General features: G+C 37.8%; 1 protein-coding gene across 1 annotated transcript in view; it reads right to left on the reverse strand.

Annotated features, from left to right (window-relative positions):
* LOC139730870 (Golgi apparatus protein 1-like) overlaps window positions 1–16,266 on the reverse strand; it is an 80,875-nt gene that overhangs the window by 33,386 nt on the left and 31,223 nt on the right. Inside the window, exon 2 of the mRNA XM_071641747.1 lies at window positions 11,073–11,105. Within this exon, the coding sequence (XP_071497848.1) occupies window positions 11,073–11,105 (33 nt within the window). The remainder of the gene's footprint in view (window positions 1–11,072; window positions 11,106–16,266) is intronic.

The raw sequence follows: 16,266 nt of genomic DNA on the forward strand, positions 1-16,266 counted from the left end.
CCGACCCTAAAAATTCCGCCGACCCCATGTTTTTTTATTATTTTTTTTTTTGCTATCGATATCATATATCTTGTTGATTGCGATCGCGATCGCACAAACCCGGAAGTGGAAACGGCTCTGGGGATATCGGATGTACGAGGGCGCCTCGCATAAGCCTTCCTTGATCAGTACGTCATCTGTTTCCAACACGGACACGTACTCTAACAAGATTTATTCAGTGTATACGTAGCATTCAGACTGCGATGTATTGTGCACAGTTATGCCATAGGTTTCTTGTGTGGAGAACTTACACGAATCTGTATATGTGGGACTGTAATAGAGATCGCTGTGTGCGATGAAAAGATCGTACATATGGGTCAATTTGCATCTATCTTATCTAAGTCAAAATAGTAAAATATGAAGTGAAAACATTCAGGATAGGGATTTCAACATCTTTAAATTCTGTGAAGGGGTATAATTCCAGTAATATCGGCCTCATAAATGATTTGTAGAATAGATGAACACAGCACATTCGGTGCTGCAGTTGTAACTGTTTACTGAGCTGAGCACGAGTTTTACACGTAAAATGCAGGTAGCAAAAAAAAAAAAAAAAAAAAAAAAAAAAATCCGCCCGACCGACCCTATTTGAAAATCTCATGTTACGCCAATGCAACAATTTTTTTTTTTTGGCCTAAGGGCAAAATGGGCATTGCCGAAAACACAATGGCACTGTGAACAGGTCAGATGTTGTGATTCCTAAGATGAGCTGTACGTAAAGGTACAATGTACGTTTACATGCACGACATCATGTGTTAGTGCACAGTTAAGTACGGAAGTAGATGGAATTGCTCCAAACTGAATGCAGGGAGTATTAAATAGGTTGTAGCTCCAACACTTTCAAATTGTATCTTCGCAACATTTGATTCATGAATATTCAAATATATGCACACAATGTTTTTATAGAGACAATTCTACACACTATATTTCAGATGAATTCTTTCATGCAGAAAACAGCAACATAATTAAAGTGGTTGAAATTGGTCACATACAATGTATGGGCAATCCAACAGGTAAAAGCCAAAGCAAGGTGACACCAACTGGGAAGTCAGAGGTGTATGGCTAAAGTAAAATCTTGTTAAAACTGGTGAACTTTGTTGATAAAAAACATCAAATAAACAAACAAACATCACCATGCCACATGACACCACAATGCTGTAAATGCAGCACGCATTTCAAGATGCCGTTTAAAACCCCACTACAGCCAAAGTCAGGTAAATCATGTACAATATCAATGGTATTTTGAAACAGTGGTCCAGAAGGCTGATCACACCATGCTTGTAAAGTCTACTGCATTTCATCATTTAAAGTGAACTGCATGATTGTCCGTATTTGAGCAAAATCCTCACAGAGCACTGCACTGTAAGGCAGTGCATTCAGTCAGACTAATTTCCCCCTTTGAGCAATCCTTCCTTGTAATATTCAAACACTGTTAATGACCTAATCTGGACCTTCAATAGAGCAACACCTCCAACCATGTGACGCCGTATAAGCCTTAAATTGTACAAATTAGGTTAATTAGAAGGAAGCCTTTGTCGAATACAGAGTACACGTATCGAGGTAATCCATCCAAAGTGACGACTGTCATTGTATCACCACAGGATTCGTTCCCTATTAAACTTCAAGGCTAAAATTTCCCTCAACCCACCATGCTCTGGGACAATTTACGACAGATATTATCCTCCTGTCGTTGTTAGATTTGTGCATTAATTTTGGAAAAAGATGAGATGGGATTACGTGGGGTGGGTTTTTTTCCCCCCTCATCACTGCATGAATGGAAGAGCCAAGCCATGACGAAAAGCAAATAACACATCGATGCAATGCTGTATTCCCCTAGACTGTAGTGAATGAGTACAATGCACATCCTGTTTTTCTTTAACATAAATCATGTTTATTGTGCCAATTGAAGGAAAAGACTAGAAAATTCTTTGTCATCTCCATTAACAAAAGAAGAAAGGCCATGACCTTCTTGTTTGGGGATATTTTTCCACAATTCACCAAATGCTAAAGAGGACATGCATAAATCTACCATCTGATATTTACCAAAGTAAAAACACCATAAAAACTAACCATAAATTAGATTAATCACTTTTTCAAGGACATTTATGACTCCCAGTGAATAGTTCTTGAGTTATTACAACATTTAGTTTGCTTCAAAATAAAAAAAAAACGACTTACACATAAAAGGTTATAAAAACTTGCCTTCCAAACTGTCGTGAATGCAGACTCATCAAGGAGCATACATTGTACAATAGCTGCCAACATGTCTGTGCACAATTTACTAATCATTCTTGTATTCTCCCATATAATCAGAGAGGAATTATCTGATCGTCTTTGTATAGAGCCCGTTGATTCATTGAAATAATTTTCCTTGTACTATGAACATTTTTTTATAGCAAATTTCTATTTGGTTTCATTGCCTTTGGACCTTTGATTGAAATGTGAGGAGGTCTCAGAATTCCTCTCACTGAATGACTAGCAGTCCATTAGGTTACCAACGGGTGGTCTGTCGGGTTCCCGACAATAATTGTGGTCTGTATTCTATTTAAATTAATTCATGAATTCATGCCAATTTCTATAGCTTCTGAAATTGAGAAATAAATAACAAGTCTGGCGGGGTCACTGATAAAAGATGACTGTTAAGTGTAAAAGGTCAGTAGCTCTCCCTAGGTTTCATGCCTTTGACCATCCAATAGGTCTAAGAATAGGTCAAGGTCAAGTCCAGCCTTGTGGACACATGGAAAATGAGATGACATGAGTCTGTGTGCATCACTGAGTGTGCTAACTAGCCAATATCATACGAAGGCAAACTATCATTTTAGTCCTGTGTTCACAAAGTGGTAACCATGCGTGCAGCACACGTTTACAGTACTGAAGGCAGGAATTGCACTCACACTAGCAACTCAATTCGGTTCATTCACAGCCTACCGCGCAACTTTATTATGTAATATGAGAAATCGCTTGAAATGCAGGGCTTTTACATCAATGGCTTACATTAATGAACACGTCTAAACGTGGTATTTGTACAATGCATTACACTGTGTATATCCATAGGAAGCACTGGATGTCATGTGCACAAACCTGTTTGGTGACATCATTAGGCTATGAAATTCACACTTCAGATCTGGCAAGTCTCCAACTTGCTGCAAATCAGGTGAATACTTACAGTGTACACTACAGCACCTTTTTTTTTTTCACGATGGTATTTTTGTCTACTTTACAGACATCTGAAAAAAACATATCTCCAGGTTGGACATCTCATGGTATGTCCCTGACAGGGCTTTAATTTGTCCTGATTAATGACTTTAAGTGGTCTGTTTTTTGATACCTTCCTTGTAATTCTTATCATGTTGTCATGGTTATTTTTTTTGTTATAATAATAATGATGATCATAATAATAATAATAATAATAATAATGATAATAATAATGATAATAATAATGATAATAAGAACAATAAATAATAATAATAATAATAATAATAATAATAATAATAATAATAATAATAATAATATCTTAATATTATTATTACTATTATCATCATCATCATAATCATTATCATTAATATTTCAATTTCTATTATTCCTATTTTCATCATCATCGCCATCACCATTATGATAAAGATGAAAGTTATCGTTCGATGCATATTCATACACTACTGGAATTTACAATGTACATATATGCATTTGCATGTCTCTATGTCAAGTACTTTTCTCTGGCCCTTTGATATGGGGGGGGGCAACCATACTCTGGTTGTGGAAAAAAAAATACACGGAAGTCAATTAAATTTGTTGAGAAAGCTGTTACATTGGGCAGGAGTGTGTAGAATATGAAAATTAATTTCAACAGGATGGCTTCCTTCACAGTGGTTTATCAATGCAGTTTATACACTGATTTTGACTCTTGTCACCCTGAAAAGGATCTGGCTAGAATCCATCACACGCATCACCGTGATAGGTCCTCGGCCGAAGGAGACATTTGATTTGCGGCGGATGGATTTCAGAGCTTTGGCAGTGAACATCATCATCGTTTCAGTTGGCACAAATACAGACATATGCACTGCTGTGACGTGGATGAGGTCATGTCAATCTTCCTTTATACTCAGTTAACATCAGCAGGGTTTTGCATTATCTATTGAAGGTCTTTTATTTTTTGCACAATCTGCCAATCATGTTTCTGGTTAAAATATTGAGAAATATGACAGGCGATGACAGTATACTCATGTGGTAATTCTTCCTCTGCTATGTTTGCTACACACGGTTCCGTGACATTGCTCCTGCGACAATTGCTCCCATGAAATATCTGCACGGTAAGCTAAACATTAATTCTACTCACAAACGTAACGCTTACCCTTATCCTAATCCTCATATCAAACTAAACCAAAAACCCTATTACAACCCTAACCCTAACCCTTCAGTCTTTGGAGAAAATATGACAGGAGCAATTGTGCAAAGGAGCAAATGTATCACCACTACACACATCACCATAGAGCTACCATGTCTGATTCGGTTACAGCTCGTTATTCCTAAGGTTCGTTATCCGAAGGCTCTTTATTCCTAAGATTCGTTATTCCGAAGGTTCATTGTTCCGAATTTCATTTTCGGATTAACCACTCTTCAAAATAACGAACCTTCGGAACAACGCCACAAATTTTCGGATTAACGAACCCTTTTTCATTTTCGGATTAACGAACCTCTAGGTATAGGGAATTTGCGTGTTTCGGATTAACAACCCTTCGGAATAACGAACCTTCGGAATAGCGAACCTTCGGAATAACGAACAGCACCCGTCTGATTCAAATTCCTTGGTTCAAATGCCATGTAGTAGGCCTAATATGAGCATAACCACCATGTCTATACAAAGTGTAGTTGTACCAAAGAGAAATATAGCACATGAGGCAAAAACAAAGAACTATAATACATGTGTTTGATTTGCCAATGAAAGAATTTCTATGGAAGAATGAAGTGGTAAGATAAAGATGAAATGTGCATTGCATCCTAATATAGAAACTGAGTAAATTACTGAGAACTGACCTTTAGCCCTACAATCTCTACACACACTTGTAGAGCTACTAGTATACTGTATGCAAAACCAAAGAAAATATTTCCCTATCTATACAATCTATCAATAGTCCACCAAATAATACTAGTCTTGCCTAGTGGAAGCTATGATTTAACTAGAAATGTCGCTATGGCGACTGGTATGCCTCCGCCATAATGCACGGTTCTCCGAATAGGTCTATAGCACAATGTCTTGACAATGTGTGATGACAGCTTCACATAACTGGCAAAGTATTAAAATAACAGGTTTGTCACAAATGGATTGAGTGTTCACTATCCTTGAACTAGGTTTATTTGGATGAATGGCTATACTGTCTAAGAGTGCAGGTATTTGGGGATTTGAACCCAACTTTTGACCATTCTATAAGTTTAAAGAAGAAGTGAAATTTAGCACTTTCACTTGACCTTTGACCTTCAGGCAAGAAACTTCCGAGAGAATCTGTATTGGGTAATATATGCATACACTAAGTTTCAAGAAAAAATCCTGCAGGAATTGCATAGATAAGAGAGAAATAATGACATTTTGATGAGTTGACCTTGACCTTTCACCCCCAACCTTTGAGCCATGACCCCTAAATTCCCTACATGATCACTGCCAGTCAGTACATGCATATATACTAAGTTCCATGAAGATACCTTGAAATATTTGTGAGATAATGGAGAAAAAAAACAAAAGTGAAATTTTAACATTTTCACTTGACCTTTGACCCTTGACCTTTGACCTCATGACCCAAAGCTCTCTCTGGGGAATCTTTATTTGGTAGTTCATGCATACACAAAGTTTCAAGAAAATACCTCCAGGCATTGCATAGAAATAGGGGAAATAGTGAAATTTTGAGCATTTGACCTTGACCTTTTGACCTTTGACCTTGAGCATGTACGCTCATAAGTTGATAGGCACAACTTCGCCCACTCATACATATACATGCCAAGTTTCATTAGGATACCTCTAACAGTTTTTTAGATATGCTGTCCACAAAATTGATTACGGACGGAAGGACGGACGGACGGACGGACAACCCGAAAACATAATGCCTCCGACGACACTTCGTGGCGGAGGCATAAAAACTGAAAAGCCAGGGGAATATTGCCCATTATCACAACCTACATTTTATCTAAGTGGTCACCTATTAAGTAACCATGCATATAAATTACATACATACAAAGAACACTTTACTGGATCACTTCATATCTTCCTTAAAGATTTGTAACACAAATTATCTTCAAGAATACAAATGTATTAAATAAGATGCCAATTAACATAATGAAGAAAAAAAATGGGAAAATACAACATTTATGTCAGCTTGGCTACTAGTACACAAGAAACATACCAGCCATGATGGCTCTTATAGAACTTTAAAGAATTGTATGTGAATGGTGACTCACTGTAGACCATTTGAACAGCCGTTAACTTTCCAAACACATGTATGATTTCTGTGAGTAGCAACCCTGGCTTTTCTATCATCATAAAGGATCCACTCCACGACCCTCTCTCGTCCAGGATGAAACGTTCAACAAGGTCACACTGAATGAGGTGCAGGGATCAAGCAGGTGGAATTTGTGCAGTATTTAGAAGTCTCAATACAAGTATATCACTTCACAGGTATTGGCTATCCCTCATTCATAAAGAGATTCTAATCGAAGGGTAATTCACAGTAGGAGATAAATAGACAATGCAGCCATCTCTCTTTCCCCTACCACTTTTCTTCATACAAAGTTCACAATGTATCCAGAATTCTAAAGCCCCAAATGCTAAATGAAATGGGTCAAGGAGTTTTGTCAGCTCATTCGGCACAGAGCACTGAAGGAGCATTGAGCAAGGGTTGTTATCGCGCCCCATCCACAGAGCCTGTTTTCTCATCGGTCACTAGTCGTCCGGAAGCAAAGGGTTTTTTTTTTTTTTTTTCCCCATCAGCCACAGAAGTACATCATATCAGTCTATGGTTAATCTGACTTGTGTTGGTCAACTATCACATCAATGTCAAACATGTGTCGGGCGTAATCCGATGAGGCAAGATCATACAACGAAGGAACTAAAGCTCACGAGCTAATAATTTACACCATTTTTGGTCGCAGGTCAAGTAAATGTCAGATAAGTCATGTCCTGTCTGATGATTTTAACAGGTATCAGACAGGTTAACCTGAATACTGGTTCTGGGGATTCAGCCATTGGTATTTCACCCTTGGTGCAACATGGACAAATGTGATCATGCAATATGACCTGCTTTTTCTCTCACAAAACAAGATGATAAAAACATGGCTGATGTTACCATCAGTGCTAACCTTCAAAACATCAAAAGTGCTTCTTTTTTTTTAATGTCTACTTGGAAGCAAATTTTCCAGAAAAAGTAAACCAGTGCTGGGAAAACCTAAAATTCACGAAAAAATGGTCCCCCACTCGCATTCTTCATCGATGGAAGATTTACGAAATGTAGAGGGCATCACAATATTCAACCACAGGACAATCTGCAGCACACAAACAGTTTAACATACAGTAGACCTCGCCTAAGTCGACATCGCATAAGTCGACAACTCGCTTAAGTCGACACAATAAAAAAGTCCCGATTTTTGCCTTTGTTATTCCTTGAAAATTTCCTCGTCTTAGTCGACATTTATAAGTCGACAACTCGCGTAAGTCGACCTGATTTTTCAGTGCCAACTGAGCTGAAATACGTGTTAATTCCCTCGTCTAAGTCGACATAATTTTTCGCTCAAAATCTTATCGCCATTCTCTGAAAAAGAATTGTTTTCCCGCTCCGATTCGCTGCATTTCTACTCGGTAATTCGCTAGTGTACGGCGCGGTAGCGTTCGCGCCATGCGTCCATCGTCTTGTATGCCAGAATAGAAAGGACATACACTCATTTACACCTGGAGTATTACAATGTAGTACCCAAGGCAGTTCACTTTACCCCTTTCCTCCCTCTCGTTTTTCTCAAAACGCAAAAATTGTGTACACTTAACTATGTCCCAGTAGGTATTCATTATCCGAACATGAAATGTTTTTGTAAATCTCCGAATATTCTGACGTTAATTATTCCGAAGCGGTATTAAAACCTGGACCCTTCCTAGAAAAGTTATTACAATGCAACGAATAATGCAACTAAAACAAAAAATCAGATGCAGGTGTATCAAATCACACGCAACTTTTGCATTTAAACGCAAGTGCGTTGCTGAAAAGACTGATAATCATGAAACTAGAAAATAATTGTACGAACCTGAAACTCAATTGTGTTTAAACGCAGCTCTAAAAATCAAATGCAAGTTCATCAAATCACACACAACGATGCATTTAAACGCAAGAGCGTTGCAGAGAAGACTTGCGGTTTTGTACAAAACTAGAAACTGCGTTTAAAAACATCTCTATACATCTACGGAAGTGCGTTATTGTTGAAAAGACTTGTATTACTCTTTTTACTTCGTAAAATTAGAAATTAAACGCAACTCTGAAAATCCAATGCAAGTCCATCAAATCACACGGAAAGCTGAAAGACATGCGTTTGATAATCGTACGAAACTAGAAAATTGTCGGGAACTTTTTTTTTAACTCAATCGCGTTTAAACGCAACTCCAAAAATCAAAAGAAAGTCCATCAAATCACACGGAACGCTGAAAAGACTTGCGTTTCACAATCTTACTAAACTAGAAAATTGTAGGGAACTTTTTAAAACTCAATTGCGTTTAAACGAAACTCTAAAAATCAAATGCAAGTCCATCAAATCACACATAACCCTGTATTTAAACGCAAGAGCGTTGCAGAAAAGACTTGCGATTTTGTACGAAACTATAAGAAACTGCGTTTTAACGCATCTCTAAACATCTGCGGAAGTGTGTTATTTAAAAGATTTGCATTATTTTTCATTTCGTAAGCAAAATTAAAAATTAAACGCAATTCTGAAAATCAAATGCAAGTCCATCAAATCACACGGAACGCTGAAAAGACTTGCGTTTGATAATCATACGAAACTAGAAAATTGTATGAAATTTAAACTCAATTGCGTTTAAACGCAACTCTAAAAATCAAATGCAAGTCCGTCAAATCACAAGCAACGCTGTATTCAAAAAGCAAAAGCGTTGCAGAAAAGACTTGCGGGTTTTGTCCGAAACTAGAAACTGCGTTTAAACGCATAAGAATTTACGGAAGTGAGTTATAGTTGAAAAGGCTCGCATTATTCTTTATTTCGTAACGGCACTTTCGCCGTAACCGAACTTAGTCTGCACTTGCAGGGGAAAGACATCGCAACATTCACACGTTTCAAACTGACGAAACGCATGCTGCTTCACAAAATGTCAATGAAAAAATGACAACGAATTATTGTTAAAGTTCGCTATGCCGAAGGTTGAAATCTCAGTCCAAAGTTAAATTAGTCCGACAATGGAAAGAGGTTTGTTTTTGCGAAGGTTATAGTAGTCCGAAAGATGTCGTTTTCAAACAAACTTTTCTTCTTCTTTTTATTTCAGACGGGCCCGCGCCGTACAGAGCGGAAATGTCAATACGAATCGGAGCGCGAGAACAATTCATTTTCAGAGTATGGCAATACAAATTTTAAACAGAACAAATATGGCGACTTAAGGAAGGAAAATCACACATATTTCAACTCAGTCGGCACTGAAAAATTATCTCGACAGAATCATGCAAAATCACAAGCATATCTCCGCAGCAACGCACTTGAATTTAAATCGCAAAGTTTAAGGCAATTTTGGGGAATTTGCATTTGATATTTCAAATCAAGTTTAAAACGTAAAGTGTCTAGAAACGGGCCTAGGTTTCCAATCCCGCACTGTCAAAATCTCTCTAGAGATTTGGGAATTGTGCGTTGTCGTTACTAACCCGCGCGAGATTTATGCATGAACTAAAACATAATTGTTGCTGATGTCAGTAGGCATGTTTTGGCGGCAAAAGGAATAAGATCTGGGTATAGCGATCCGCATCGTGATCCAAATCTATAACTCTGTACAGGGGAAATTAGTTTTCATTTATAAGTCGACAAAATGTCGACTTACGCGTAAGTCGACATTCGCGTAAGTCGACGTGTTTTGCTCAGTCCCGATTATGTCGACTTACGCGAGGTTGACTGTATTTTAACTTTTGCATGGAAAGGGAAACTTGTACAGAGTATGTCAAATTTCATTGCATTTTACACCATTTATGATGGCAGAAATCTAGATATATGATGACTTGTTAATCCTTACTGAGATTTGTTTACTGATTGATGTGACTGTTTGAGTGCTTTATTCAGTGATTGGTACAGATGTCTAGAAACTACCTGCTAATGAATAGAGATTACCCTATCCCACTAATCCCTATCGTGCCACCATTGTCTTCCTGTTAAATGGGGTACAGCACTGCACCAGATTACAATTAGGTCATGATTGGAGGGGCGAACTCAGCGTTGATGGCAAAGCTTTGACAAGTGCTAGCTACAAAATGCCTATAAGCACATGACTGATTGAGGAAATCTTTTATTGCTATTTTTTCTTCGAGATCTTAATCTGGTATCTTGAGACAAAAGATGCTACCTTTTTTTTTTGGAACAGACAATTTATTGTTGAATACAAATAAAGCCTTCAATTAATTTAGATATGCAATATTTCTGCCAATTATTGAAATCAAACAGTATGATTACAGCTGGGCAAGGTAAGGCAAACAGTAATGAATCACATACATTATCAGACTGTCAAACAAGAACTAATTGCACCAAATTGATTTTTGCCAAAAAGAAAAAAAAAGTAAATACCAGATGGCATAGATTTGGAGACAAACATAGGTTAGACCTCCATTTCATACATGTTTGTAAAATACAATCTCCAATAATCTAAAACAGTGCACTGCCTTTTCAATACTGCGGCAACACACAAACACTCAGAAATTACCACTCAGAGTTCGATTGACAACAATCAATATCCCACAGATTATACAAATGTGTTACATGCATGGGCATGTTGTTGCCATAGCGATAAAATATCTAGAGGTACTCACGTGATTGCAGTCCGGTGATATGTCATTTTCACCCTGTATGCAAAGATGAAAGAGTGGGGAATTATCAATAAAATGCATTACTTGTCAAGGTCGTCAGTACTGAAATGACAAGGAGAGAGCACAAGCGACAAACAGAACAGCAAAATAGGTAGCAGATATGACATTGGAATAAACAGAAATGCATATACTATATCCAAGCAAAATTGTTCGAGTGCTTTATTTTAACGCTACTTTCTGGTCGCACACAATGCGTGCAAAATTTCCACAAAGCGAAAATTTCTACATTTACCGTAGTATGCATTCTACAGTGAACACAATACTACCATTTGTGGACTTTAAAATCACACTTGACCACTGAAATATCAATCTGTTCACCAGTCATGACATCAGAAATGCAATTGAAACTACATGTGAATACAATATATTTCTTTAAACATACAAATTGTTATCAATATGAACAAAATATATTAAAGCATACACATATGAATACCAACTCATGGTCACATAAACATTTGTCCTTAAACAAGAAAAATAATAATGTCTATTCATCTCTGTGTAGAAAACATTTTTATTCTAACAGAGAAGTATGTACTGTATACGTACTTATAACATGTCTAGTGTAAGACCAACTGCATGTCAAGGATTGGATACATCTATGAATTTGTGGAACATTGTGTGCAATAGGACCTGCTAGACAATCTCAGGAGTAGTTGAATTTGTGACCAAAAATCACAGCAATGGAATGAAAAAAATGTTATCACTTTTTAAGAGAACTCTCAGCATATTTCCAACCTTGGAGATGACATACAACACATCACTGAAACACTTTCAAGAATATCAATCGACTTGCAAAATTTGCAACACGGCAAAATATACCACATACTGTACATGTAAACGCAGAAATTTTTGCGGTACATGAATGTTCGCATATTTTGAGCTACTTCTGGCTAGAGCAAATTCTTACACCTGCGAAAATGTCTTCATAATTTTCTCTGCACGTGGTGAATGTGTTGACAATTGTGCAGTATGAATTCAAAAACACCCGAATATGTCTTTGAGCCGCTGAGCGCGAAAAATCAATCATGCGAAAGTATTAATGTTTACACAGTATAACCACTGCAAACAATTTCAGCCTTCCGCTTGCATTATAACTTGTGATAATTTGAGCTATATCTGGGGGCTTTGAAAAGGTATTAATTCTTCTGCACTTCCTCTATGACAGGTTTTCAAAGTGTGAACACACCTAGGCTACAATATCTCAAGAAATTAGCTTACAACTGAATTAAAATGACCACACAGGCTCAATGCTGCCTCTGTAGTGCAGAGGGGCAGGAGGCTGAGAATACATCACCCTTGCTCATGAGGGAAAACATATGCCTAATGTCATAGTTCAATGGAGAGGAACATGGCTTTCTCACACTTTCAATAGCACACATATACAATGGAATAAGGGCAACCAGGAAACACAGAAAGACAAGACTGGGACTGAGGCACCGTTAGACTCCTGCAATGACAGCCGCCTTTGCCAAGACTTCGAAATTTGTATTCAGCCACATAATACATAGGGCCTATTTATTTACTGAACAGCAACAGGCTAGGGCTGCGGATGTGTAGTTGTAAACAATACACCAGGGTAATGTGTGGAGAACATTTTTGTGCCATTTCCTCTCTGGCAAAGTGAATACATACATTGTACTTTGTTACTTTTTTGTGGGGGGGGGGGTTCAGAGAGAAAGACCTTGTAAGGCAAATACTGAAACAGAGAAAGTATAAATCAACAAGAGTAAAGTCCTAAATACATCCCTCAGACAGTATTTTGATACACATGTGCTCCACATGGTATTTACTGTCTACACTGTACATGGCATATATTTCAGTGTTTTTATTTTTTCAAACTTTGGAAGTTGACCAATATTGGTGAAATAAACAACTCATAAAGATATTGGCAACCATGACACAATTGTGTTGTATATGGTCACTTAAAGGTAAGACATTACTAACTTATTTTTCTTTCGAAAAGAGAGAATACTTTTTTTTTTTTTTACTCCAACAATGTTGCTTTTGATCAAGAACCAATATGACCAATGACCAATATGACCAATATGACCAATATGACCAATGACCAATATTGGTGAAATAAACAACTCATAAAGATATTGGCAACCATGACACAATTGTGTTGTATATGGTCACTTAAAGGTAAGACATTACTAACTTATTTTTCTTTCGAAAAGAGAATACTTCTTTCTTTTTTTTTTTACTCCAACAATGTTGCTTTTGATCAAGAATTCAGACTCTTGAAATTGCTTCACAAGTCACAATGTGCCAAATATCATATGGCATGTACCATATGCTGCTTTCAATTACAATGCACAGACAAAGCCCAGTAGCAAATGGTAGTTTGGATAGAGCTGGGGAAACAGTCTGCAAATTTATAAATTTCCTTGTACCGAACACTAATTCCACAGATTTGTGTAGCACATATGGAAGTTGACACACTGATTCTAGTAAGTCATCAAGAACATTATTGTAATCATGCGAACCACAGTCTACACTGAACGTGGTAACCATACACTTTTGATATTGCAGCATGTTAACGATAGAGACAACGTCTAGCGGGAAGGTCCAAAGGTGCTAATTTTATTCATGTGTCAACATCGTTTGAAAGAGAAAAATGGTTGATACTGTGTATAATTTACAGCACCACGTGTAAATGGACAAAGTCTAATTTAAAAAAAAAAAAATCGGAAAAAAAAATATTATGGAAGAGGGGGTGAAATCCAAAGATACTCTCTATCAAAGGCAGCTACAAACAGCATGGCATGGAGAAATTTGAAACCATGGAATGACAGGTCATACTTGAATAAACTTTCACGTCACGATATTTGCAGAAGGTGCTGCTCAAACAGTAAGGCCTACTCAAGGATGGAGAAATGACTTACACGCTGGATATAATTCTCTACATCCTCATCACTACACAATGAAGATACGATGTACTGTAGTTGAATAGAAACTCGACACTTACTCTTTCGATTTCAAATTTTAGCTAACTAATAACGATGGTGACAAAATCTATCTTGGAGGAAGTGTGTTTGGAAGGGGAACTTGCCAAAGAGAACACATGTCTCCAAGCAATGCACAGAACACACCCTTGTCCATTGTTCAGCCCCCCCCCCCCCCCCCCCCCATTAACCCACTATACAGGGAATAATTTTCCTGGTATCGCATCGCAATTCGCTATGCATTTTTACACCACTGCTATACAAACTAACTTTTGTGTAGCAGTTTTCTTCCATAGAAGTGTACAGGATACCACTTGAAATATCGTTCGTTAGCTGAAATTGCTAATCAAATATGAGTTGGAAAATTACTCCCTGCTATGCTATACATGGCTGACTTGTGAATCTGATGATGAAACAGCATTGGGGGGGGGGGGGCTTGAAATAGGCACGGGAGCGCTTCAACTTTACGAAAAAATTATGAGAGAAATTCATATTGGGCTGAGCTATGTTTCTATATATGCGTATATGTAAAATAATGTAGTCATGAACTTCACATACCATGTTCACATTGTTAGACCTTGTTAACCGCCAATGATAGCTACCACTACAACATACCAGCAATGATACGGATAGGTATAGCTCCTCCAAGATTAACTGGATTCTTCACCTTGTTCACATGGATCTTGTCATTAATACAATAAAGAAGGTCTCATAGATTCTTTTAACAAGCACTACCTAATGATAAAATCCAGAGTCTTGTGTCCTGGATGCAACAACCCCATCCCCCCCCCCCCCCCCATTTTGTGCATTGCATATAATATCTTATAACTTGTTTGACAGTGCATTATCATTATCATTATCATTATCATTATCATTATCATTATCATTTACATTATCATTATCATCATCATCATCATCATCATCATCATCATCATCATCATCATTATCATTATTATTATTATTACTATTATTATTGCAAGCATTTGGGAAAAACTTTTGAAGAGAACAGCAGAGTTCAGCGACCTACATGTATCTACTGCAGCTGTGTTTTGTGACTGAAACATGGAATGGTACATTGATACAGAAAACTGCCAACAAAAGCGTGCCAACAAGATGTTCATTTCATATCAACAGTAATCTAGTGTTTGCAGGAGTCAAGCTGAACCACAAGTTCATGATATACTGTATACGCCGAATATTTCACGAGGTTTTTATTTTCGCGAATTTCGCAAGTCAGGTGCTATTCGCGAAATTAAAGACACGCGAAAATATTGACTCTGATCCCGATGTGAATGTGACGTACGCATACACTTCTCTGTTCAGTACAGGACTCCACGATCGCGAATTTAACCACTCGCGAAATCGTCGGTAATTCCCGATTCCCGAATTTCGCAAGTCAGGTGCTATTCGCGAAATTAAAGACACGCGAAAATATTGACTCTGATCCCGATGTGAATGTGACGTACGCATACACTTCTCTGTTCAGTACAGGACTCCACGATCGCGAATTTAACCACTCGCGAAATCGTCGGTAATTCCCGATTCGCGAAAATTTAGACTCACGAAATATATAATGCCGTATACAGTACTGTATGTGCATTCACATCCCTCCCCCCCCCCCCCCACACACCTCTTTGTACATCATTCAGCTACCAACAACAGACCCACAAGAAACCTTGTGGTTATGTGGGAGCATCAAAAAGTGTTCACACAGTCCTGAACTTGAAGCTTTTTCGTTTAACTCTCACAGCTTCCACTATCACTAAACTTAGTAGGGTGTCCCTATTAAAGCTATAAGTTAAATTTAAGCCACCTCAGTATGAACCTCACTATTTGAATCTACCTGGAGCTTCAAAATTGTGGTCCTGCCTGCACCATCATGCTTCCCATAGCTGGGAATCCCTGTCATGTAATGGCAAGTGATTCATGCCCAATGATATTTTGAGAGCCCCTTATCCTGATCATGAAGCGGAAATAATCGCCATCCATCATACTTTACTGGAATCCTCAACGCTGTCAAGAAGGAATGCCGAATGACTCTCTAAAGGGCGCCATCTATGTCACTTGTGAGATAAAGGCCATGGCTATTCAGTACCACATGTTGGTTTCAAGACAGATGAAATCTCTTCACTGACAATATTAAACTGCCACTTGTCCTTGCTCCTCATTTTAATTCTAAGTTCTGAGTTTTC

The sequence above is a fragment of the Diadema antillarum genome, unplaced genomic scaffold (genome assembly GCF_040938485.1).
Source record: "Diadema antillarum isolate AM-2024a unplaced genomic scaffold, OU_Dant_1.0 seq00000340_RagTag, whole genome shotgun sequence".
Lineage (NCBI taxonomy): Eukaryota > Metazoa > Echinodermata > Echinoidea > Diadematoida > Diadematidae > Diadema > Diadema antillarum.